General features: G+C 56.4%; 2 protein-coding genes across 3 annotated transcripts; one reads left to right on the top strand and one right to left on the bottom strand.

The window, feature by feature from the left end:
• The first annotated feature begins 520 nt into the window (after positions 1-520).
• On the top strand, positions 521-6753 carry LOC135892548 (phospholipase A2 inhibitor and Ly6/PLAUR domain-containing protein-like). 2 transcript variants are annotated; one of them, XM_065420349.1, is made up of 6 exons: positions 521-600; positions 3517-3644; positions 4142-4258; positions 5033-5185; positions 5559-5699; positions 6411-6753. In XM_065420349.1, the coding sequence occupies exons 2-6, from the start codon at positions 3596-3598 to the stop codon at positions 6623-6625; spliced, it is 675 nt and encodes a 224-aa protein (XP_065276421.1). In that variant the 5' UTR covers positions 521-600; positions 3517-3595; the 3' UTR covers positions 6626-6753. The 2 variants fall into 2 exon arrangements, with proteins under 2 accessions (XP_065276421.1, XP_065276420.1); XM_065420348.1 differs by having other exon boundaries at positions 3494-3644.
• A 10066-nt stretch (positions 6754-16819) lies between these two features.
• Positions 16820-21786, bottom strand: LOC135892676 (phospholipase A2 inhibitor and Ly6/PLAUR domain-containing protein-like). The gene is made up of 6 exons (XM_065420469.1): positions 21697-21786; positions 20925-21052; positions 19999-20115; positions 18616-18768; positions 18111-18251; positions 16820-17184 (listed from the first exon to the last, which is right to left on the bottom strand). Exons 2-6 carry the CDS (start codon positions 20971-20973, stop codon positions 16970-16972), a joined length of 675 nt encoding a protein of 224 aa, XP_065276541.1. The 5' UTR covers positions 20974-21052; positions 21697-21786; the 3' UTR covers positions 16820-16969.
• Between the last annotated feature and the right edge of the window lie 4755 nt (positions 21787-26541).

Below are 26541 nucleotides of genomic sequence, written 5' to 3'. Positions count from 1 at the left end.
GAAACTTTGCAAGACAAGCGAAGGCTATTGTGCAAGGATTGGGATCGTAAATCTTCTATACAGCATTTTGTAATTCTTATTCCAGTCGATCTCTTCTTCTTTGGCTAAGGCAAAGCCGAACGGTTGACTTGAGAGGTGTGTGCCAGATGGTACAATTTGTGCAAAAGGCGTTATTCTAGTCTATATAGGTTTTTATACCACGTCTATCACTGTAGTGTCTGAGTGTCTTCCAGAAGTCCTGCCACCCTGTCCCTGGTGTGACCAGCTACCCTATGTTGCCATCCCAATCCTTCCAAGGGGAGTTGGTTTCACTCATCCCTCTAACTCGATTTTCCATCAGGAAGGGAGGAGGATTTCTCAGTGTGCACAGACGCCCAAAGGGTGGGCAGGGCCAGCGAGGGGAATAGAATCTTATAGACTCTCCCAGGAGAGGTGTGCAAATCTAAGTTCTCATATTGCATCACAGCACAGCATTGAGCCCTTCTATAAAAAGAGAGAGAGACAGAGACAGGACAGAGCGAGAGACGGGTACAGCTTTTCCACTCTGCAGAATTAGCCACCGATTTCACCCCAGACACACTTTACTCCAAGGAGCTTTTGGTAAGTGATACCCCGCTGGTCTGTTGGGGCTCTAACCACTAGACTCCACTCCCCTGTTGTAGCCAGTGATAGAAGCCAGGAGTCCTGGCTCCCAGCCTCTCCTCCCCACTCTATCCACTAGCTCCCACTCCCTTTCCAGAGCTGGGGATAGAACCAAGGAGTCATGGCTCCCAGCCTCCCCACCTCTAACCTCTAGACCCCATTCCCCTCCCAGAGCCAGGGAGAGAACCCAGTAGTCCTGGCTCCTAGCCCCCTTCTCTAACCACTAGAAATCACTCCCTTGCCGGAGCCAGGGATAGAACCCAGGAGTCCTGGCTTGGAGCCCTGCCCTCCTCTAACACACTAGACCCCACTTCCTCCCACAGCCAGCCTCCTGGCTCCCAGCCTCCCCTTCCTGCTCTATCCACAAGCCCCCGCTCCCTTTCCAGAGCTGGGGCTAGAACCCAGGAGTCCTGGTTCCCAGGCCCCACCCCTGCTCTATCCATGAGTCACCACTCCCCTCCCAGAAGCAGGGATAGCACGTGGGAGTCCTGGCTCCCAGCCCCACTCCTCCACCACAAACATTGTAATGAAGGCAAGAGCCGGCTTGCACCTGATGGGTGTGGTGGGGTTGTCTCAAAGGGGTAGCACCAGTGAGTGCAAACAGCTGCCTAAGCCTGAGGGATGGGGTGGGGTGAGAGAGCTGCCCGCTGCTGCACGGGGTAAATTTACTCCCGGGTCAATTCTTGGACTCCTTCAGCCGGGACCAGGGAGATCTGCTCTGTCCCCCCGTCACAAGGTTCAGTCCCCGCTAGTGGTGCCTCCTGCTGGCCATCCTGGGGATTAGCTCTGCCAGGCATCACATTCTCCTCCAGCGTCTCTCTCTCCAGGAACCGCAGCCTCCTCTTCACGACTCAGCCCTCCAGCCGGGTCACCGTAGGTGTCCCCCCTCTTCCAGGGTATCAAATTCCCTCTTGACCAATGCGCTCAGCATCAGCAGCTGGGAGGGGGACCCAGGCCCACCCTCTAATCCAGCTCCCGGCTCAGGGACCATGTAGTCAGCAGCCAAGTTCGGCACTATCCCATTCCTTGCTGCTTTCCCCCTGAGCCTTCTCCTACCTCCTAACTCTCCCCGCTCCTCTGGGTTTGTGGGTCCTAAACTCCCTCCTGTGGGCAACCTGCCTTTAGCCCCCACCACACCCCTTCACATACACACCCCGCCCTTGCCAGGGAGCCTGGGGCAGAACAAACATGAGGGCAGCTGAGCGCCCTGACACATGGGGGAAACTGAGGCAGCAGCAGAGCACTGGCAATGCCATGACACCCTCCAAGGGTGGGAAGTTCCCAAGCGCAGTGCACAGAGGTGGGGGGCAGAGGGCAGAGGCAGCTACCGCCAGGAGGGAGGGGGAATGTCTCCCCCCCCAGTCTGCCTGATGGTCTGTGGCAACATGAGTGACCCTGAGGAAGTGGGGGAGGCACCACTGCTGTGTGGTGTGGGGAGCAAAACCCCATCTCCTTGGTGGGAGGGGTCAGTAGATTTCCCCTCCCCCTGGGGAACTTGGGGTGATGCTGTGGGGGCCCCAGGCCCTGATCTCTGGATAGGGCGGCTGTGGCAGGGTGGACTAAGTCTGGAGGTGCCCTGCTGGAGGCCTGGTGGCCCTTGCCTCACCCTGCCCCAGAACAGAGCAGAGAGAAGTTCTCCAGGCAGCCTAGAGTGGCTGCAGAGGAGCGACCAATCAGAGGGGCTGATGGAGCAGCCAATCCGGGGCCAGAAGGTCCCTATATAAGACAAGCAGCAGAGCAGAGAAGTTTAGTTCCTGCCTAGAGCTCGAAGAGGAAGGACCTTGTGCCTGGCTGAGTCAAACCAAGCCACAGGACTGCAGGCAGCTCATTGCAGAGAGCTCACCAGGCAGAACCAAGCCCAGGGAAGGCTGCCAAAGACTGGCTGGCTGGAGTAGCAGCAGGGCCATGAAAATGTCAGTGCAGGCAGACTGAGCACAGAACCTGGCCAGACCTGAGGAGATTACTGAGATGGGCCCCGGCTGGGTGGTTGAAGAAGGCAGTGCCGCGGAGGAGAAGCCTTTGAGCTACAGCCCCATACCAGGGCCGCGATAAGAACTCGGGACTGTATACCCCGGAAGTGGGGACCGCGTGTGCGGCTTGGCTGGAGGACTGAGCTGCCGAAGACCAGCCGAGAGAACCAGTGGCCGCTTGCAAGAGGCAGCTGCCACCCTGATGTAAGACCAAAAAAGAAAAGCAGGTCACACCTAACCGAGAGAAAGGGGGCCAGCCACGAGAGGTGGGTGCCCCCCCCCAGTAAGAACTGTGTTTGCAGGCACTATCCCCCAGAGAAAAGGGGGCACACACGAGAGGCGGGTGCTGACCCCATTACAGGGGCAAACAAAGGAATTGGGCTCTGGAGGAGGGATACGGGGTCCTTCCGCTGTGAAAAGTAGTGCGTGGCTGAGAGCTGCTTTGCAGGGAGTTGGATGTTGTGTATTGAGGACTGATTGCAATGGAAAGCTATTGCTTTAAGAGTGGGGGCAGGGAGTGGAGTTTCCTCGTCCTGCTGCCAGTCTTGGGGGCTCCACGGGGAAGCATGGGACCAGAAGTAGTCTGGAAGAAACCAGCCTAGAAAAAGGTAGGCTGAGTTGTCTCACTATCATAGGGAGCAGCCTGCTTTGTCTCTCTCTTGTATGTGCTTGCTGTGTAGGATTGTTCTGGATCCCCAGAAACAGAGTCACCTTAAGCTGCAACCTTCCAGCAGGAGTATTTGAGGTTTGTCTCTGACTGCTCCGGGTGGGTGCTGCGAACATACCAGCTGCAAAGCGGGTCAGAGGTGCCGTTACTCCAGAGCTGTGGCAAACGGCTCTGTGATTCCACCCACTCTGTCGACCAGCTCACGCACGTGCAGTCTTTCGTCTGATTTCATTTCAGCCGATCAGTGATCAATCCCCTGGCTGGAGACTTGGCTGCATCACAGACCCCAGCGCCGATCTGCTGCTTCCCCATCACCATGGAGGCTTCTCTTGTCGTCTGCATCCTCGCTGCTCTCCTGGCTACCGGTGAGTGGGGCCCTGTTCCTACAGGGGCTGATTTCCTAACTTCTCCAACGTACCAACCGCTCAGAGCCGCCTGCCGGGTGAAACTGTTAATTTAATGTAACTGATCATCAGCCACAGAATAACGGGGGCTGAGCTGGGAGTGTCTGCGTCCGAGGAGGAGAGGGCTGGAAGTCACAAAGTCCCCATGACAACGAGTGAAACAATGGGAGGGAATATTTACTCTTTAAATCACTAAAATGTATCCTGACTGGGCAGTTTCAGAGCTGGCCAGAGGCCAAGGGCCTTCCTGACAGGGGATTGTCTCTGCTCTGAAAGGCAGATCTGAATTTCAGTTCCATGAGCTCAAGACGATATAAAAGGCATTTCTGCAGGGTCCCCACCCGGGGTCAGTCGGCCATAGCTGCGTTGGTATCAATGGGGCCAGTTCCAAGCTGGGGTCAGTTAAATTCAAGGGAAGGGACAAATCTAGATGTGTCATGTTCTCTCTTCTTCCCCAGGGTCCTGCCTGCAGTGTGAGGTGTGCGAAGGCCAAGGAACCAGCTGCACGGGCACCATGCAGACCTGCCCAGCTGGGCGGGACTCTTGTGCCATCTCTCTGACAGTGACTACATTGGGTAGGTGAGATGGAGCCTAACCAACCTGGGTCAGCGAGCGGGCTGGGGAGCCAGGATGCCTGGGTTCTAGTCCCTCCTCTGGGGCGGGTACTTCAGCCCAGATCCCTCCCCCTACTACGGTCATGCCTGGCTCCCTGGTTTCCGGTGTGTGTGTGTGTGTGTGTGTGTGTGTCTCTGGTTCCCCTGTTGAAGCCGCCCCATATTGTTTAACTATTTCAAACATGCCCTGGAACCTGATCACCCACGTCCACAGAGAGTGTCCAACCCACTGGGTATCCGGGGGGCCACCCCACCCCCATCTCCTCCCCTGACTGGGCTTTGTGCAGGGCCCGATCCGGTGGGCGTGCTCCAAGGACGTCTCCTGGATGAGGCCCCGCAAGTGATATCAGCACGGGGGAACGCCTAGTTTGGAAATCCCACCGTGGCTCAGGGGCGAGCAGGACGCACGGCGTTGGGATTTCAGTGGCCCTGCATGTACCCACTGGTGGAAACTTTGGCAACGAAAGGGCTTTATGGGCCGAAGATTCGGGGCCCCCAGGGTTACGCGGCAGCTGAGTGGGGAGCTGGGGGATGTAAATGCTGGATTTAGGATTTAGAAAGCTGAAATGGCTTTCTCTAGCCCTGCGGGACCTCGGATTAGTCACTTCCCCTCTCTGTGCCTCAGTTTCCTCCTGGCTAGAGGAAGGCTAATGGCACCTGGGTGTCGTTGTGAAGAGGGCATTGATGGGGTGGGAGTGGCAGGGGAATATATCTCTGTCTTCTCCTCCTGTGCAGCGGGAATGAACACCCAGAGCATTCACAAGGGCTGTGTGACGTCCAGCCAATGTAGAGCCGGCCCCTTGTCTATGAATTTTGGGCAGGGAATGACAACAAGGACGGGCGTCGCCTGCTGCGTGGGAGACGCCTGCAGAACAACCACCGTTACAGGTACCTCTCACCATCTCCGCCTCTCCTCCCCCATCCACTGCACCTCCTGTCCAACGTTACCTTCCTGGGTCTGGGCCTCCTGCCCTGCAGGGGGCTCCCCAGGGAATAACACTGAGCCCCTGCGTGGGTGGAGTTTAGTGGGCGGGGCTTTAGGCTCCCACCAGGTGTGAACCCAGCTGACCCCACCCAGGGCGAAATCCAGGGCTCCCTGCTGCAAACCTCTCCCCTGCCCCTGCTGCCCCCGGCGTCCCCAGAGCTACAGCTCCCCCTGCAGGGGGCACCCAGGGCTGAGCTGTGCAAGCTGCTCTCCCTGCCCCGCCGCCGCCTGGGGCTCGTCCCCCGAGCTGACTGCGTTTGCTCCGCTTCTCTCCAGTGCCCCCGGCTAACACCACCCTGAACGGCCAGCGCTGCCCAGCCTGCTACATGTTGAATGCTGGTCAATGCAATGAACAAACCATAGTGTGTACTGGATCCGAGACCCGATGTCTTGATGCTGCTGGAACCATAACAAGTGGTAACTTCAGTTCATTTATTCTGGGGTTATTTTTCCTTTGTTTGCCCCCCCCCTCTTCCCCGTGCATAGGGCAGAAGCAAGACGCTGTGTCGGTTCCACGAGGTCAGGGGTTTACAAACTGTGGGTCAGGACTCGAAAGTGGGTCGCGACCTTATTTTAATGCCAGACACTAACGACTCCTCTGAGGAAACCGTCCCTGCTGCCAAAGAGCCTGCAATCTGAACAGGCAAAAGAAGGATCGTTCTCCCCATTTTAAAGATTGGGGAAACTGAGGCAGGGAGCAGTGCCGTGACTTGCCCAATGTCACACAGGAAGGCTGTGGCAGGGAATTGAACCTAGTTTTGTGGAGTCACACCATGGTGCCATTACTCACTACAAAGCCACCCTGCTTAGAGATCCCAGCGCTGCCACCAGCGCTGAGCTGCTGCTTTGTAGATGAGTGGTGGGGCTAATACAGGCCTGATCCATTATGAATACTGTTGGGGGCTGTAAGTGACGTGCTCAAGGGCACACAGTGTGTCTGCCACAGAGGAGGAGGGGGACGCCATCCAGGCCCAGACAGGCTGGGGGGAGCAGAGCAGACAGGGAGATGGAGGCTGTGGGGGAGCTTGGTGGGTCCCTGAGGAGGGGGAAGCTGTTGTGTCCTAGTCCAGCTCGAGGAGCGAAGCTGCTTCCTTGCCACAATCAACTGCTTCCCTCCCGCCCCCGCAGGTCGAAACCCCGTGCAGATGGTCATGAAGGGCTGTGTTTCCCAGTCCATCTGCGACCAGCTACAAGTGGGTTCGGGAACCGTCGCAGGGATCAGTGCAAGTCTAACCATGGCCAAATGCACAGACCCCTCCGGTGCGGCGGGCGGGGCACCAGGAGCAGCTGGGCTCCTCCTCCCGGCCCTCGCTGGGCTCCTCCTGCTGAACCTTCTCTCCTGAATCCCCACCCGGTGCAACGGTAACATCACACTGAAATACCTCCTGCAGCCCGCGTTAGCCCCTCTCCCCTCCAGGGCTTCCCAGCTCCCGGGTGGACTCACATCCCCTTTATATTGTTGCACTGAATAAAACACGCTGAAGAGCGAACTCCGGATTTGTTGTTTCTCTGTTTATTTCAATGAGGACATTTTAATTCTCATGGGTGGGGTCGGCAAGAAGCCAGGTAAGAACAGAAGCGCGGCCGCACCGGGTCAGGTGAATGGTGCAGGTGGCCCTGTGTCCGACAGGGGCACACCCAGAACTTCACGGGCGGTGCACAGAACAGTGCAATTCGGGAGAGACCCACCCCTGTCTTCCCCTCCCAGCTTGTAGCAGTTGGAGGTTTAGGGACACCCAGAGTAAGGCGTTGTGTCTCTGACCGTTTTGGCCAATAGCCATGGATGGCCCTATCCTCCAGGAACTGATCTAGTTCTTTTCCAAACCCTGCTATACTTTTGCCCATCCCCGGCAGTGAGTTCCACAGGTTAATTGTGCAGTGTGGGGAAAAGTGCAGCCTCTTGTTTGTATGAAACCTGCTGCCTGTTCATTTCATTGGGTGACCCCCAGTTTTCGTACTGTGCGACAGGGGAAATAGCAGTTTTCTAGTCACTTTTTTCCATGGCATGGCACGATTTTCTTCCTGTCTGTCACATCCCCCTGACCCTGTCCCTCAGTGGGTCAAGGCTGAGAATACCCCATTCAGGACACACCGCTGACAACTAGGACAGACGCACTCCACATGGCTGCTGATTCTATCATTAGAGTTTACTGAGCCAGTGACAGAGATGAGCGTGTGTATCACCGCAAAAGAAGCCACAAACACAGGCCCCGTGGGCAGTCCAGCCCTTGGCTCACCACCCGGACACTTTTTAGACTTTATGGTGAATTGTTCCTGAAAACCAGTTTCCCCAGAATTAGCGTCCTTCTGCTCCCAATGGATTAGCCACTTAGCCAGGTCAATATATGAGTCAGATCTTACCCAGTAAGCATGCGGCTGGCAGTCCTTTTAGGGCTGGTCCACACTACCCGCCTGATTCGGCGGGTAGAGATCGATCTTCTGGGATCGATTTATCGCGTCTCATCTGGACGCGATAGATCGATCCCAGAAGCGCTCCCCCGTCGACTGCGGAACTCCTGCTCGCCGAGAGGAGGAAGCGCTGTCGACGGGGGAGCTTGCCTGCGCCGCGTGGACCCGAAGTAAGTAAATTTAGTTCGATCTAGGAAACGTCCACTTCAGCTACGCTATTCTCGTAGCTGAAGTTGCGTTTCCTAGATCGATCCCCCGCCCCAGTGTGGACCTGCCCTTAGTAACTAGGAAAGTAAAGGTTTAAATAATAGAATAGAGTTATAAGTGGTTAGTGGATCATATACCCACAAGTATCAGGGGGTAGCCGTGTTAGTCTGTATCCACAAAAACAACAAGGAGTCTGGTGGCACCTTAAAGACTAACAGATTTATTTGGGCATAAGCTTTTGTGGGTTAAAAACCCCACTACTCACGAAAGCTTATGCCCAAATAAATCTGTTAGTTTTTAAGGTGCCACTGGACTCCTTGTTTTTTTTAATACCCACCAGTGATTTTCACTGTCCATAGATCGGGATCACAGCAGGGTGCGATAAATCGCTAGCGGTCAGAGGTCTCTCTGGACTCACCCAAACAGCTTGGGGGTCGTCAGACCTTGTTAAGAGCTTCCGTGTTAGAAAGCCAGCCCGGAGAAATGGTAGGGAAATCAAGACAATATGCAGGTGTCTCAAGTGCCTTTTTATACCCTGTGCACAGAAATGTACTGGCCCAAACGAAGGTCACAGCCCTTGTTTGTGGAAAGTTACCGGCACAAGATGGAGTCCAGGGTCACGTGAGCAGATCACATGGCTTCACGTGGTTTGCTGAATCGCAGGGGTTGGCCAGTGGCTCCTCAGGGGCCGAGGAGTTTCTTCAATGGCCCATTGTTAGAGTGAAGGGTCCTCAACTTCTGCCACAAGGTTTTCCACTTTGGAGGGCGGGATGAGCATTCAAAACGACCTTGCCAGATTGGTCTCCAGTCAACGAGATGAAACTCAGTCAAGACAAGTGCAAAGTCCGACACTCAGGAAGGCAAAAAAATCAGATGCACCCCTACCCAATGGGGCATCACTGGCTAGGGGGTCGTACCGCTGACAAGGATCTGGGGGTGATCGTGGATCACAAATTGAACAGGAGCCAACCATGTGACACAGTTGCAAAAAAGGCTAACCCCATTCTGGGGTGTAGTAATGGGTATGTCGTATAGGACAGGGATTCTCAACCTTTTTCATTCTCAGCCCCCCACCCCCAACATGCTAGAAAAACTCCACAGCCCAGCTGTGCCACCACAACTGTTTTTCTGCATATAAAAGCCAGGCCTGGCATTAAGGGGTAGCAAGCCGGGCAATTGCCACAGCGGGCACCGCAAAGCTAAATTGCTCAGGCTTCAGCTTCAGCCCCAGGGACTGTAGCTCCTGGCCTGTGCTGCCACATTTCACCACTAGAGGCCACTCTAAGACTAATCGACTTCTTGACGGCCCCACCCACTAGAGTTGAAATTTCCTCCCACAAAAGCAATTAAAAATTTCCAAAGACTTTGGTCTCCCTGAATCTCCTGAGACACCCACCCGGGAGCCAGGGGGCCAGGCACGACCGTAGGAGGAGAGAGATCTGGGCTGAAGACCTCAACCCGATTCAGGCCGAGTGGGGATTTGAACTTGTCTCCCTCAGGGTCCAGCTGAGCCCCTAGCTGCTGGGGTCTCCTGGCAGCCCCTCCTCCACAGCCGTCATTCGCAAGGCTGACCCGGTCCAGACCCCGGATTCCCGGCGAGGGGTTCCCAGCTGTGGATTCCAAGCAGAGCTGGGCGCCTCCATTCAGCCCAGACTTAGGGGCTTAACTCCGGGCGAGGGGCGGGGCTTAAGCCACACCCCTTTCCTCAGCATTTCCTATTGGCTGGTTTAGGCAGTTGTCTGCTCTGCATGCTGGCTCTGGCAGATCCCATCCTCAGGTGCCTCCTTCTCCCCATACACCGTACAGGGAGCCGGGCCCCGACCCACTGGCTGGCGAGTCGCCTGGGGGTTCGGCATCGCAATGCTGAGCAGAAGGCCCCATTGGGGAGCTAGCCACAGGGTCTGCAATAGAACCCAGGCGTCCTGGCTCCTTACCCGCTGCTCAGACCCACCCACCCCACGCCCTTCCCAGAGCTGGGACGAGGAGAGAACCCAGGCGTCCTGGCTCCTTACCCGCTGCTCAGACCCACCCACCCCACGCCCTTCCCAGAGCTGGGACGAGGAGAGAACCCAGGCGTCCTGGCTCCCCAGCCTGTTCCCTGGCCCAGGTTGGGTGGGGTCTAGGGTTACCATCCATCCGTATTTCCCAGGACATGTCCGGCTTTTTCGTCTTTAAATAGCCGTCCGGGAGGAATTGGTAACAAGGTTAAAAGGTCCGGGATTTTCCCACCTCCCCTCCCTTCCATGCAGAGTGCGGCGCGGCTGATTGGGCGGCTGGGCCTGATTGAGTCGCTCCCATTGGCCTCCAGCAGCCAGAGCCCCTCCCCTGCTCACTCTGCGGGGGAGGCGTGTTTTGCCTCCACCTGGAGGAGCCAGCATCTGACCGGCGTGGGCACGGTAAGGGGAGTCCCGGGGGGCAGTCAGGGAACAGGGGGAGGGTTGGATGGGACCCCGGCCTCCACCTGCCACGCCCCCTCTGCGCGTCCCCCCCCCTCTCCCGTGCCTGCTTGTGCTGCCGGAGTAGCACATTCCTATGCCCTCCCAGCAGCAACTGCTGTCTGCTGCCCCAGGGTCCTAGTGCCCCCCATCCACTAATGGCAAAGCAGGCTGCCCTTACCCTGCCCTTCCACCCTAGCCCTGAGCCTCTCCAACGCCCCAAACCCCTCAGCCCCAGCCCTCATCCCCCTGCACCCTAATCCTCTGCCCCAGCTCTGAGCCCGCTCCTGCATTGTGAACCCCTCATCCTGAGCCCCAACCCTCATCCCCCTGCACCCTAATCCTCTGCCCCAGCCCTGAGCCCCCTCCTGCATCATGAACCCCTCATCCCCAGCCCTCATCACCCCGCACCCTAATCCTCTGCCCCAGCCCTGAGCCCCCTCCTGCATCATGAACCCCTCATCCTCAGCCCCAACCCTCATCCCCCTGCACCCTAATCCTCTGCCCCAGCCCTGAGCCCCCTCCTGCATCATGAACCCCTCATCCTCAGACCCACAGCCCTCACCCCTGCACCCCTCCTATCCCCAAACTCCCTCCCAAACCCCCTACCCCTTCCCACACACCCCCTCCTGCCCTCAAACTCTCTCCCAAAGCCTGCACCCCCACCCTTTGCACTGCCTCCCACCCCCAAACTCCATCCCAGAGCCTGCATCCCTCACCCCCTCCTGCACACCCACCCCCTGCCCCAGCCCGGAGCCTGCACCCTGCACCCCTCCTGCACCCTAATCCCCAGCCCAGGACCTGCACCCCAGACCTCCTCCCCCCACCCAATCCCCCTCCCAGAGCCTTAGGCAGGTGGGGGGACGGTCCTAGGGGGGGCAGTTAGTTTTGGGGGTTCTCAGGAGGCGGCAGTCAGGGGACAAGAAGCGGGGGGGGGTTGGGGGTTCTGAGGGGGGCAGTCAGGGGGTGGGAAGTGGGAGGGAGTGGATGGGGGTGGGGCGGGGCTAGAGTGGGGCTTCCCCCCCCCCAGTGCCCTCTTTTTTGATTGTGGAAATATGGTAACCCTAGTGGGGTCCCTCTCACCTATCCAATGTGGATTCTAGCCAAGTGATGCCACAAAAGTCCTGCCCAGCACCGCAGGTCTGTCGGTTGCCTGTGCATCTGATTCCTTGGCCTCTGCAAACCTCACACTGCAGACAGGCCCCTGGGGACGGAGAGAGAACATGAGCCACCTGGATTTGTCCCTCCCTCACCTTCCCCTGGGCTCTGTAGGGAAGCTCCGGGTACAGCGCCCTGGCGTCCCTCATCCACCGCGCTGCCCCAGTTAGGTCCCTGGTCCCCGCTGGCTACAGACATTTCACACTGCTCGGGGGCTGCATCTCCCCAGGTTTGCTGCAGATTTTAGTTCCCCGGTGGGTTTTCCCACCTCACAAACCCCAGAGAGATCCCCAGCGGGTGTGAGCCGGTGTCGCTCTCAGCAAGGGCCAATTGACACCTGCCATCGACTCCAGTGCAGCTGGGCCCCCCTGACACCGACTGGGCCCTGCCCCACTGACTCCAGTGCAGCTGGGCCCCCCTGACACCGACTGGGCCCTGGCCCCACTGACTCCAGTTCAGCTCCACCCCCCTGACTCTGGCTGGGCCCTGGCCCCACTGACTCCAGTGCAGCTGTGCCCCATTGACACCAGCTGGGCCCTGGCCCCATTGACACTGGCTGAGGATCACATTGACCCGCCCTTCAGATTCCCTTGAGCTCCTGCTACTGAAGTTCAGACCCGCTGCCTGTCACACAACAGACAATCCCCGGTCGAAATGCCCTTGGCCTCTGGCCAGCTCTGAAACGTGCCCAGTCATGACTCAGTTCTAGTGATTTAAACTGTAAATATTTCCTCCCATTTCCACAATTGTTTCACTCGCTGTCACAGGGACTTTGTGACTTCCAGCCCTCTCCTCCTCGGACATTGTCACTCTGACGCCCCCAGCTCAGCCCCCGTTATTCTGTGGCTGCTTTTCGGTTACGTGCGTTAACAGTTTCACCCGGCAGGCAGCTCTGAGCTGTTCGTACGTTGGAGAAGTTAGGAAATCAGCCCCTGTAGGAACAGACCCCACTCACCCGTAGCCAGGAGAGCAGCGAGGATGCAGACGGCAAGAGAAGCCTCCATGGTGTTGGAGAAGCAGTAGATCGGCGCTGGGGTCTGTGATGCAGCCAAATCTCCAGTTGGGGGATTTGTCACAGATGGGCTGAAATGAGATAAGAAGGGAACTTGCACATGTATGAGCCAGTTGATAGAGTGGGTGGAACCACAGAGCCATTTGCCACAGTTCTGGGGTAGCCGCGCCTCTGACCCCTTCATGGCTGGTATGTTCATGGTACCCACACAGAGAAGTCACAGACAAATATCAAATACTCCTGCTGGAAGGTTGCAGTGTAAAATGCCTTTCTTTCTGAGAATCCAATAGAATTACACACAAGAACCCAAATCAAGATAGAGGCGAAGCAGGCTGCTTTATACAACAGAAAGAGACAAAGCCGGTGGCTCTCTAAACAGAGGGTGACAAAGCAGGCTGCTCCCTACGGCAGGAAGAGACGGCTCGCCCACCTTGATTCTACTCCTGGCTCTAGGAGGGGACTGGGACCTAGTGGTTAGAGAAGTGGGGCCTGGAGCCAGGACTCCTCGGTTCTATCGCTGGCTCTGGGAGGGGAGTGGGTTCTCGTGGTTGGACCAGGAAGGCTGGGGCCAGGACTCCGGGGTTCTATTCCTGCTCTGGGAGGGGAGGGGAGTCTAGCGGTTAGAGCACCAACAGACCAGAGGGATGTGACTTACCAAAACTCCTTAGGGGTTCAGGCTGAGTAGCGTTTGCCAGGGGTGGAGCAGACGGATAGTTCAGTGAAGCAGAAAAGATTTGCCAATGTCTGTCTCTCTCCTCTTATAGAAGGGCTCTGCTACGTGCACTGATGTAATGCACTTTTGTTTGGTTGAGTCCATAAGTTCCTAGTCCCCTCGCCAGCCCTGCCCCCACCCAACGGTGACACAATTTGGACACATGAGCACGTTGAGAAATTCACCACCCTTCCTGCTGAGAAACAATCACAGGGATGAGGGAAACCGCCTCCCCTTTAAATCATGGGAGGGCGGCGGGGGGCAATGTGGGGAAGCGGGTCACACAATGGACGGGGGGGGGGCAGGACTCAGATTCCTGGGTTCTATTTCTGCCTTGCTAAGGGCATGTGGGTTAAGGGCAGGCCTTCTGGGTCTCATTCCCGCCCCTGGGAGCAGTGGGGTGAAATGGTTAGAGGAGTGTATGTGGGGGGGAGTGGCAGGACTCCTGGGTTCTGCAGAGTGGGTTGTACCATGCTCCCCTTAGAGCAGGGTGGGGTCTGCAGCAGGGCCCAGGGGAGTTGGCAGGTAGAGGGTTAGGTGGGTTCCTGAATCTATATGTGAAGGGGCCGGAAAAGAGTACGAAGCGGCTGTGACATTTTCCACACGTCAGGGCAGAAGCTGAGTGTAGGGACGTAGGGGCAATACGGGGAGCCCCTGTCCATTGCCGTGAAAAGGCAGCAGGCGAGAAGGTGTCCCCAGGGCGTTGTGGAGCATCGCTGGGAGAGGGCAGAGTGGTGCTGCGGGAGCCTTTGCCTTAACGCGCTATTTCCTGTATTACAGACGTTTGTGTTTTGCCGAACTCGATGCTTTGCAAGGGCAGGACCTATCACCAGGCAGCCTTAACCCAGCATTAACCAAGTTCCCCCCACCCCATGCCCGCTTACGTTTTATTCTTGGATTTATTCCTGGTACCTGGACATTACCCGATATGTAGGGCCCTACCAAATTCACAGCCATGAAAAACGCGGCGGTACCATAGGCACCAAGCCTGCACCCCAAACCCTCTCCTGCACCCAAACCCCCTCCCAGACCCCACACCCAGCACTCCAAACCCCCTCCTGCAACCTAACCCCCTGTCCCAGCCCGGAGCCTGAACCCAGCACCCAAACTCCATCCCAGAGCCTTAGGCAGGTGTGGGGGTCGGGGTGGGACTTGGACCCATTCTGGGCACCACCAAAACTTATACAAACCTGCTGCCCCTGCACTGAAGGTACAACTGCCCCAATACAACCCCAATGGGAAATACTGAAGGTTATTGAATTTGCTTGGCGGCCAGGAGGAGACACTAACGTCAGGGTACTCATGGAATTCAATGAATGTAAGATTGGTTCACATCTGGGAGTACTTAGAGTATTAGGGAATTGTACCCATGAACTTTGGCAAGTGGATACTAGGGATATAGGAAAAATGGAACCCCCAGAGTGAATCAAAGAAACCCAGGGCAGTAAATATATTAAGAAGTAGCCTAAAGTTCACTTACAAGATCAGTGTCTGACCACTTCTTCATACTGTCCCTACCCAGTTAGGTAAATATACATGGCTAAGCATGTGGGTACAATTAAACTTGAAGGTACTTGCAACTGAATCGGATATAAAAAAAAACCCCAAGAAGACACCCATCGAATGGACCACGTGTGGTAAAACTGGATTATAGGGAACAAGTTATTGTAACACCAATACGATCTCTAAAACAAACTGACTTGGACCTCACCAGGTTAAAGGTATCCAAGGTTGCACCTCAAGGCATCCCAGATGTACAGACTCTTCATAAGGGCTGGGCAGCCTGGTTAAAATGATGGTATATGGAAAAATCCATAGGAAGGCCCCCAACGGTATATTGGAAGCTGCTGTGGGTGGAACTGAATTAGGAGTGGAAACACTGGATGTTACTAACACCGGGGGACTTGGAGCAGGACGGACAGGGTCTGTATCGTACACGAGTTTAGAAAATATTTTCAGTTTCAGCCACAAGGAAAACTGAAAACTGACGTTCCCCTTCCCTCTCTTTTTCCATTTTTCAGTCAGGGGGGAAATTATAAGGAACAGCCAGCGTGGATTTATCAAGAACAAATCAGGTCAAACCAACCTACTTTGACAGAGCAACTGGCCTAGTGGACGGGGGGAAGCAGCAGACATGAGAAATCTTGATTTGAAGGAGGCTTTTGACACAGTCCCACATGACATCCTCACAAGCAAACAGGCAAATGAGGATGAGGTGACATTACTATATTAGGTAGGTGCACAACTGGTCAAAAACCCTCCTCAAAGAGTAGTTATCAACGGTACACTGTCAGACTTGCAGAGTGTCTCTAGTGGGGTTCTGGGGTCAGTCCTGGATCTGGTGCGATCCAATATTTTCATGAATGACTTGGGTAATGGAGCGGAGAGTGTGCTTTGCAGATGACACCCAGCTGGGAGGGGTTGCAAGCACTTTGGAGGGCAGGATTAGCATTCAAAACGCCCTTGACAAATTGGAGAATTGGTCTGAATTCAACAAGATGGAACTCAATCAAGACAAGTGCAAAGTACGACACTCAGGAACACAAAAAAATTAAATGCACACCTACAAAATGGGGCATCACTGGCTAGGGGGTCGTACCGCTGACAAGGATCTGGGGGTGATAGTGGATCACAAATTGAACATGAGCCAACAACATGATGCAGTTGCAAAAAAAAAAGGCTAATCTCATTCTGGGGTGTAGTAATGGGTGTGTCGTACATGAGACACGGAAGGTCATTGTCCTGCTCTGCTCGGCCCTGGGGAGGCCCCAGCTGGAGAACTGGGTCCAGTTCTGGGCACCGCGCTTTAGGAGAGATGGAGACAAACTGGAGAGAGTCCCGAGGAGAGCAACAGAAATGATTAAAGGCTTAGAAAACCCGACCTGTGAGGAAAGGTTAAAAAACTGAGGGGGGGGGGGGACCTGAGAACCGTCCTCAAACGCATTCAGGGCTGTTATTAATCAACTGTATTTGATTTGCTTCCCTACCCATCCCTGAAGTGTCCTCACTTCTCTCCATTCACCCCCCTCTGTTGCTTCGAGGGACCCTGTGGGGATGATCAAATCCTTCTCTTTATCCCTGAGAAATGCCTCGAATTCTGCAGGGATGCCAATGTTCAGAGCCAACAGGTGGGTCCCGCTATCATAGGTCCCGATTCAGTGAGACGCTGAAGCGTGGTGCTTACTGTTAAGCACGTGATTTAGCCTCCATGTGCTTAAAGCTAAGCATGTGCTTGCGTGTTGGGTCAGGGCTTTTGAGAACAGGCTTCTGTTTCCAGCTGGGCCACACAATCTCCCTCGCAGGTTTGGCCAACAGTTTCCAAAGTGGCCTGTAATTCAGGTGGACCTGCTGTAGGGGGCGCTGCCGAGGGCAGGAGAGGCTGGGCTTGGCTGTGATGACTATAAAGGAAAGTTCTTTACTGTGTCTGCTGGACCCGGACTGAGCCTGTGGTCCCCCCGGGGATTGTAGCTCCTGGCCTGTGCTGCCTCATTTCACCACTAGAGGCCACTCTCAGACTAATTTGGCTTCTTGATGGCCCCGCCCACTACAATTGAAATTCCCCCCCACAAAATCAATTTAAAATTTCCAAAGACTTTGGTCTCCAGTTTGTTTTATTAAGTGGAACAATATAAAGGGGAAGCGAATCCGGCCGCTGCCCAGAGCGCCTGAGAGGGGAGAGCGGCTGCAGAGAGGGGCAGACACAGGCAGCCGGGGTGTTATTGAATGTGGCAGGGCCATTGCATGGGGTGGGGAATCAGGAGAGAAATTTCAGCAGGAGGAGCCCAGTGAGGGCGGGAAGAAGGAGCCCGGCTGGTCCCAGAGCTGTGCCGGCTGCGCTGGTAGCTGCTCTGCATGTGTGCTTGGGTAGATCTCCACGGATCCCCAGGAAGGTCCCAGAACCTGCATTTATCTGGGAGCACACGGACACGGTGACGCAGCCCTTCATGATGATCTCAGTGGTATTTCCACCTGTATGGGGGGGGGGAGGAGGAAGGAGGCGATCGGGGTGAGGGGCGCAGCTCCATTCCTTGACTGGACTAAGAAATAACAGCCCCCCCTTCCTCAACTCTGCCCCTGTGACCCCCACTAAGCCCCCCCCCACAGCCTCCATCTCCCCATCTCCTCTGCTCTCCCCAGCATGTCTGGCCCTGGATGGCCTCCCCCTGCTCCTTTAATGTGACACAGACTCACAGTGTGTCCATGAACAAGTCACTTGCAGTCCCGACCTAGGTCCCACCAACAACACCTGGATTGGCTCATGCCTGTTTTATCCCCACAGTTCATCTAACAAAGCAGCAGCTCCCTGTTGGTGGCAGGAGTGGGATCTCTAAGAAGGGTGGCTTCATAGTGAGTTAAGGCACCATGATGGGACTTTGCAAAACTAGGCTCAGTTCCGAGCCCTGCCACAGCCTCCCGGTGTGACCTTGGGCAAGTCACGGCACTCCTCAGTGCCTCTGTTTCCCCATCTGTTAAATGGGGAGAATGATCCCCACTATGCCTACAGAGATTGCAGGCTCTTTGGGGCACAGAGTATATCTCCCTATGGGTTTTTAGAGCCCAGCACAGCCTGGGTCCCTTTTCTTTCCTGGGGGTCTGCGCAGTCCAGGCATGACAGGGGCTCCCAATACTATATCAGACCCTACCATGAAGAGCTTAGAGACTGAACTATAGACAGGCAACGGATGGAGGAGAACCAGAGGAACAGGGAGGGGGAGACACTGGCGCAAGGTCACACCGGAGGCCAGCGCTGGGAACAGATCCCAGGTGTCCTGATCTGCAGCCGATACCTTTCCCTAGTGGCCTCCACCCAGCGTCTCACTTCTTCTCTACGCGGGGGGGGGGAGGGGGGAAACAGCAGAGGAAAAATACCCCCAGAATAAATGAACGGAAGTTACCAGATTTTAGGGGCCCGGCGACGTCCAAACATTGGGTCTCGGCTCCAGTACACGCTATGGTCTGTTCATGGCAGTGATCAGTGGACATAGCGTAGCAGCCACGGCAGCGCCGGCCGTTGGGTTCGGTGTCAGCTGGGGGCACTGGGGAGAAGTGGAGCAAACGCAGTCAGCTCGGGGGACGAGCCCCAGGCGGCGTCGGGGCAGGGAGAGCAGCTGGGGGCTGCACAGCTCAGCCCTGGGTGCCCCCTGCAGGCGGAGCTGTAGCTCTGGGGATGCCGGGGGCAGCAGGGGCCGGGGAGAGGTTTGCAGCAGGGTGGGGTCAGCTGGGTTCACACCTGGGGGCAGCCTAGAGCCCCACCCACTAAACTCCACCCAGCCAGGGGCTCAATGTTATTCAATGGGGCGCCCCCTGCAGGGTGGGAGGACCAGTCTCAGGAAGTTAATGTGGGGCAGGATCCAGGCAGCAGGAGGTGCAGGGGATGAGGGAGGAGCTGCGGAGATGTACCTTTAACAGAGTCCGGTGTGCAGCTGTCTGTCTGGCAGCAGGTGATGCTCATCCTTCTGGCCTTTGCCGTCCCAAAATTCATAGAGATGGCTCCAGCTTTACATTGGCTGGGTGACAAACAGCTCTTGAGAACGTTCTGGGTCTTCCTTCCCGCTGCACAGGAGGAGAAGTCTGAGATTTATTCCCATTCCACTCTCACCCCATCGATGCCCTCTTCACAACAACGGGCCTGTGCCATTAGCCTTCCTCTACCCATCGGGAAACTGAGGCACACAGTGAGGCAAGTGACTCACCCCACGTCCCGCAGGGCTAGAGAAAGCGATTTCAGGAGCAAAATCCAGCATTTAGATCCTCCAACTGCCTACTCAGCCGATGCCTAATCCTGGGGGCCCCGAATCTCCTGCCCATAAAGTCCTTTTGTTGCCAAAGTTTCTACCAGTGGGTATGTGCAGGGCCACCCAAACCCCAACACCATGCATCCCGCTCACCCCTGAGCCACGGCGGGATTCACAGACTAGGCCTTCCCCTGACGATATCACCTGCGGGGCCTGATCCTGGGGACGCCCTCAGAGCACAACCAATGGATCGGGCCCTGCACAAAGCCCAGCCAGGGCAGAAGATGGAGGGGGGTTGCCTCCCATATACCCAAGAGCCTGGGGGGTCGGATGCTCCCCATGGATGTGGGGGAATCAGGGTCCAGAGAATGTTTAACTATTTCATACAATCTGGGGCAACTTCAAAAAGGGAGACTGAGAGACCCACTCGGAGGCCAAGGGGTCGGGCACCACCGTAGGAGGGGAGAGATCTGGGCTGAAGACCCCGGCCAAATTCGGTTCCCACTTGGCTCCCCCATGGCCCAGCTGAGCGCCCAACCGCTGGGGTCTCCTGGCAGCCCCTCTTCCACTGCCGTCATAGTCAAGGAAGGGCTGACCTGCTCCAGAAGCTGGACTCCTGGTGAGGGGTTCCCGGCTGTGGACCCCAAGCAGAGCTGGGCACCTCCGTGCCGCCGGGACTCAGGGCCGAACTTAGGGTGAGGGGCGGGGCTTAGGCCACACCACTCTCCTCAGCATTTCCTATTGGCTGGCTTTTGTGGATCCCATCCTCAGACACCTCCCTCTCCCCATGCACCCAACGGGGAGCCCGGCCCCGTCCCACTGGCTGGCGAGTCACCTGGGGGTTCGGCATCGCAGTGCTAAGCCAAAGGCCCCGTTGGGGAGCTAGCCACAGGGTGTGGCATAGAACCCAGGCGTCCTGGCTCCTTACCCGCTGCTCAGACCCACCCACCCCACGCCCTTCCCAGAGCTGGGACGAGGAGAGGACCCAGGCATCCTGGATCCCCACCATCTTCACTGACCCATGTTGAGTAGGGTCCATCTCACCTACCTGCTGTGTCTTCTGTCAGAGTGATGCCACAAGAGTCTTCCCTATTTCGGCAGGTATCTAGATCGCCCGTGCAGGTGGTTCCTGATCCATCGCAAACCTCACACCGCAGACCGGCCCCTGGAGACGGAGAGAGAACATGACTCCAGTGCAGCTGGGCCCCCCTGACACTGGCTGGGCCCTGGCCCCACTGACTCCAGTCCAGCTGCGCCCCCCTGACACCGGCTGGGCCCTGGCCCCACAGACTCCAGTCCAGCTGGGCCCCCCTGACACCGGCTGGGCTCTGGCCCCACTGACTCCAGTCCAGCTGCGCCCCCCTGACACCGGCTGGGCCCTGGCCCCACAGACTCCAGTCCAGCTGGGCCCCCCTGACACCGGCTGGGCCCTGGCCCCCCTGACTCCAGTCCAGCTGGGGCCCCCTGACACCGGCTGGGCCCTGGCCCCACTGACTCCAGTCCAGCTGCGCCCCCCTGACACCGGCTGGGCCCTGGCCCCACAGACTCCAGTCCAGCTGTGCTCCCCCGACACTGGCTGGGGATCACATATAAATGCCCTTCAAATAGCCTTGAGCTCCTGCTGCTGAAATTCAGACCCGCTGCCTGTCACACAACAGACAATCCCCGGTCGAAATGCCCTTGGCCTCTGGCCAGCTCTGAAACGTGCCCAGTCATGACTCAGTTCTAGTGATTTAAACTGTAAATATTTCCTCCCATTTCCACAATTGTTTCACTCGCTGTCACAGGGACTTTGTGACTTCCAGCCCTCTCCTCCTGGGACGTTGTCACTCAGACGCCCCCAGCTCAGCCCCCGTTATTCTGTGGCTGCTTTTCGGTTACGTTAACTAACAGTTTCACCCGGCAGGCGGCTCTGAGCGGTTGGCACTTTGGAGAAGTTAGGAAATCAGCCCCATAGGAACAGACCCCACTCACCCGTAGCCAGGAGAGCAGCGAGGATGCAGATGGCAAGAGAAGCCTCCATGGTGTTGGAGAAGCAGTAGATCGGCGCTCGGGTCTCGGATGCAGCCAAATCTCCAGTTGGAGGATTTATCACAGACGGGCTGAAATGAGACCAGAAGGGAACTTGCACATGCATAAACCAGTTAACAGTGTGAGTGAAACCACAGAGCCATTTGCCACAGTTCTGGGGTAGCTGTGCCTCTCTGACCCCTTAGTGGCTGGTATGTTGTTGGCACCCACACAGAGAAGTCACAGACAAATATCAAATACTCCTTCTGGAAAGTTGCAGTGTAAAACGACTTTCTTTCTGAGAAGTAAGGGATAAGTAAGGGGGAGGGATAGCTCAGTGGTTTGAGCATTGGCCTGCTAAACCCAGGGTTGTGAGCTCAATCCTTGAGGGGGGCCATTTAGGGATCTGGGGCAAAAATCTGTCTGGGGATTGGTCCTGCTTTGAGCAGGGGGTTGACTAGATGACCTCCTGAGGTCCCTTCCAACCCTGATATTCTATGAATCCAGCAAAATTACACACAAGACCCCAAAACAAGAGAGAGACAAAGCAGGCTGCTCCCTACCACAGCAGAAGACAGCTTGCCCACTTTGATTCTAGTCCTGGATCCAGGAGGGGACTGGGACCTAGTGGTTAGAGAAGTGGGGCTAGGAGCCAGGACACCTGGGTTCTATTCCTGCTCTGAGGATGGAAGAAGGGTCTGACAGTTAGAGCACCAACAGACCCGCTGTGACTTACCAAAACTCCTTAGGGGTTCAGGCTGACTAACGTTTGCCGGGGGTGGAGCAGACGGATAGTTCAGTGAAGCAGAAAAGATTTGCCAATGTCTGTCTCTCTCTTCCCCTTATAGAAGGGCTCTGGTACATGCGCAGATGTAATACTGAAACTTTAAAATCCCTGCATTCTTCGTTTGCTTCGTTCCATAAGTTCCTAGTCCCTTCGCCAGCACTGCCCCCACTCACCAGTGACACAATTTCGACACACGAGCATGTTGAGAAATTTGCCAGCCTTCCTGCTGAGAAACAACCACAGGGATTCATGAAACCACATCTCCTTTAAATCTTGGGGGGCAACATGGGGAAGCAGGTCACGCAATGGATGGGGCAGCAGGACTCCTGGGTCCTCTTCCTGGCCTACTAAGGGCATTTGGATCAAGGGTAGGACTCTTGGGTCTCTTTTCCGCCCCTGGAAGAAGTGGGGTGAAGTGGTTAGAGGAGTGGGGGTGGGCAGTGGCAGGACTCCTGGGTTCTGCGGAGTGGGGAGTAGGGTGTACCACTTAGAGCAGGGTGGGGTTGCGACTGGAAGTCAGGATTCCTGGGTTCCATAGAAATTTGAGTGGGGTCCAGTAGTTAAAACTGGTTGTCAGGAATCCTGGGTTCTATTCCAGGCTTTGGGAAGGGATTGGAGTCTAGTGAGTTAGAGCTGGGGGAGCTGGGAGCCCGGATGCCTGGGTTCTATCCACAGTTCTGGGAGGGGAGTGGGGTCTAGTGGGTTAGAGCTGGCGGGGGGGACTGGGAGCCAGGACTCCTGGGTTCTAGCTTAATCTCTGTGAGGGGAGTGGGGGCTAGTAGGTTAGAGTGAGGGGGAGGGCTGGGAGCCAGGATGCCTGGGTTCTATCCCCAGCTGTGGGGGGTGGGGCCTAGTGAGTTAGAGCAGTGGGGGCTAGGGACTGAGCACTGTCGCTATGCCAACCTACCCCCAGTGTAGCGGTAGCTAGGCTGATGGAAGCTACCATTGCTTGGGGAGGCGGAGGTCCTACAGCCACAGAACAGCCCCCCTCCCGCCCCGTAACCTGTGTTTACGCTCTGCCGTAGCTGTCCTGCTACAGCACCCATCTCATAGACCCTGCAGCTCAGAGCTGAGCCATGTAGGTGGACGGGATTGCCTGGTTGCAAACCCAGGGGCAAGGAGGGAAGGTGGGAGCAGCAGCGGTGGGTAGGACCCTGGGAGGAAGCAGGGAGAGAGAGCTTCTTGGGCACAGAGCCCACCAGAAAGGCAGGCGAGGGGATTTCTGAGCATGGAAACGGGCTGCTGCTGTTTGTCCCTGCTGCTCTCCAAGAAGCAGGATGCTGAGGGGGTGCACGGTCTTTGCACTGCAGAGAGACCTGCCTTGCATCATCGAGTTCTCCTCCTAAAGGAAACAGCCTTGCAGTGTCCCACATGGTGGCTAAACTGCACGGGGCCACAAAGGGGGAAATAACAGCCCTGCAACAAAATACATACAGGCCTAGGGCTAGATTCCTGGCTACTTCAGGCCCCAGCCACACAGATTTAGGCACCGCTGGTATTCACAAACGCCCCCCCCCCCCTTCTGGCTTCTGCCAAGCCCTCTGGGCAGCTAAAGTCATTCAGCCTCGACATTTGTGCCATAAAAGTTCCCTTGATACTCAAGTTTCTGCCCCCAGATGCCTGCATCCCAGCAAGAGCCAGGATCTTGCCTGCCAGGCTCAATCCAGGAGGTGCGCTCAGAACTGGCTCCACACACCAGAGAGGAGGAGCTGGTGGCAGTAGTGGCATCCCTTAGATCCACTAGTCCAGTGGCCAGGATCCTCCCCGGGTTCATTCACCCCTCTGCCGAAGGTGGAAAGGGGATTTGAACTTGCATCACCCGCTTCTCAGCTGAGGGCTGGAACTGCAGGGACATACAACCACCTGACATGAGGCGGGGGTCCTGCAATCTCTCCTCTTCAAGCTGTTCCACTGTATGTCCACCAAACGGCCAAACACCGATGTGAATCGTAGAAAAGTCAGCCCAAATTGCTTCAGATGTCACGGGGCTACCCTTTCTGCACAACACCGGTCGCTCGTTAGCTGCGAGAGCGGCCATCCTGCTGAGCCGGGCATCACTATTCAGTGGCAATCGACTTTTCCATTTTTGCAGGATTAATATTTCAGTCACCGAAGCAACCACGCCGCCTTGTCACCAGGTTATCTCCGGGTATCAGGAATAGATCCAAGGATGAAACTTAACGGTAGGGGGACAAAAAACTTGGTTATCACCGGGTTTTGGTTGCCCGTTGATAGCTCTTGTCCTTCCAGAGTGTCGAGTCCAGCAAAATCCAACCTTCTGGAAACCAGGAAATCCCGAGTTACAGTAAATGCCCAGGCAGCCATCACTCTGTCCCCAGGGCGATGGCACTCAGCAGAGGTGCACTGAATGGTGGAGAGATGTGTTGGAAGAGCTCCAAGACCTCCATCTATTTGACAAAGAGGGTATTAAAGGGTGACTTGATCCCAGTGTATAAACGCTGGGGAACAAATATTTGACAATGGGCTGTCCAGCCAAGCTGAGGAAGGTCTAACACCATCCAATGGCTGGGAGTTGAAGCCGGACAAATTCAGCCTGGAACGAAGGCGTCATTTCTTAATGGTGAGCATAATTAACCTTTGGGACAATTTACCATGGGGCGCGGTGGATTCTCCATCACTGACAATTTGTAAATCCAGATGGGATGTTGTTCTCAGAGGTCGGCTCGAGGAATTAATTCGGGGGTGGGGGGACTGGTGTGACGCAGGGGGGTCAGATGAGATGATCGAATGGTCCCTTCTTGGCTTGGACTCTAGGGGCTGCGATTGTGATATGGGGAGATCTGGGCTGAGTCCCCCCAACCCTCTATGCCACGAGGGTCCGATCTGCGTCGTGTTGTCCTGGACTTCTATGATTCTATGATTCTCTCCCGGCTCCTCACGGACCCTGGGAGGAACTCCCCTCAGAGCGACAGCCCTTCTCGGGGGTCCGCTCGCTCTTGCGGGTTAAGTCGTAGGCCACTCTGCCTACTGTACCTCTGAGCCTTAGCACACCTGTCTCTCCCCATGGGCTCCCGCAGGGAGTCCACTCGCGCTGGACCCCCAGGGCCTCCATGCCCAGAGGGAATAATGAAACCCTGATCCACAGGTGCAGACTTCTACTGGCACTGGTGGGTGCTCTACCCCTCTCTGTCCCCGGCCCCACCTTGACTCCACCCCTGCCTCACCCCCTCCCGCCCCCATTCCAACCCCTTCCCCAAATCCCCACCCCGGCACCACCTCTTCCCCGCCTCCTCCCCTGAGTGCGCCGCGTTCCCGCTCCCTCCCGGAGCTTGCTACAGCTGTTTGGCGGCGGCAAGAGCTTGGAGGGACGCTGAGGAGTGGGGACGTGGCACGCTCAGGGGAGGAGGCAGAGGTGGAGGTGAGGTGGGGCAGGGCGGGGATCTTGGCTGCCGGTGGGTGCAGAGCACCCACTCCAGCCCTGGAGCACCCACGGAGTCGGCGCCTATGCCCTGATCTCTAGACCGGAGCGACTCTCAACCAGTGTAACACAGGAGGGTTTATTGAGCATCTGAACCCAGCATAGGAAACTCTTAGGGCCTCAGGCCTGGCCTCCCTCAGCACAGCACATCTAGGTCTGTCCCGCCTCCAGGTGGGATCTGGCTGCTCTCTCCTCCCAGCCCAGAGAGGCATCCAATATCACTAGCCCCAATAGCCCCTCCCCTGTCCTTTATCTTCCGTCCCAGGTAAACAGGTCGCTGGGGCCCTCTCTCTTCAGTTCTTTGTTCCCCTCTAGCTGGAACCGTCTGGTCAGGTCACCAAGGTCCTCTCTCTTCAGCCCATTGTCCTCCCACTGGCCGGAACCAGCTGACGGCCAAGCTGTGCTGGGCCTCTTCTTAGTCACCAGGTCACCAGTTGTTAGGGTTCCCCATCTCCAGGCCAGTGTCCGGGGATCCCGGCTGCCAGGCGAGGTCACACCTGGTCCTCTGCAACAACAAACCCTCTCCCACCACCTTGTGAAACATGCAGCACACAGGGAAACTGAGGAGCGCACACGCTAGTCATGTAAAACGCTACAAAACTCCCCAACTTCGTCACACGTGTTAATACAGTATTGGGTGGATCATGTCCACAGCAGGGCCCAGGAGAGTTGGCAGGTAGAGGGTTGGGTGGGTTCCTGAGTTAGTATGTGAAGGGGCTGGAAAAGGGTACGAAGCGGCTGTGACATTTTCCACACATTGGGGGAGAAGCTGAGTGTAGGGACGTAGGGGCAGGACAGGGAGCCCCTGTCCATTGCCTGAAAAGGCAGCGAGCGAGAAGGTGTCCCCAGGGCATTGTGGAGCATCGCTGGGAGAGGCCAGAGTGGTGCTGCGGGAGCCTTTGCCTTAACCCGCTATTTCCTGTGTTACAGACGTTTGTGTTTTGCTGAACTCGATGCTCTGCAAGGGCAGGACCTATCACCAGGCAGCCTTAACCCAGTGTTAACCAAGTTCCCCCCACCCCACGCCCGCTTACGTTTTATTCTTGGATCTATTCCTGGTACCTGGAGATTCCCCGATATGGTTAGCCGAGCGATTGGGTGATGGGAAGGGTGAATTTTACAAGAGCACAATCAGCTGAGACCTTTGGTAAGAGAATATCAGCTTTCTGGGGACACGTCGCCCGCTGATCCCAGAGCAACTCGATTGACTCACACAGTCCGGCAGGGCGGCAGGCAAACCAGGAAGAGGTAGGAGAGCCAGCTGAGAGATTTGGTCTGACTTTTCCCGGACTCTCGTGCCCTCTTATCTTGGGGCACTGCCCCACAGCAGCACCCCCCCACACTCTGGGTCTCCC

The sequence above is a fragment of the Emys orbicularis genome, chromosome 20 (genome assembly GCF_028017835.1).
Source record: "Emys orbicularis isolate rEmyOrb1 chromosome 20, rEmyOrb1.hap1, whole genome shotgun sequence".
Classification (NCBI taxonomy): Eukaryota; Metazoa; Chordata; order Testudines; family Emydidae; genus Emys; species Emys orbicularis.
This window is presented reverse-complemented; position numbering and strand designations above follow the sequence as displayed.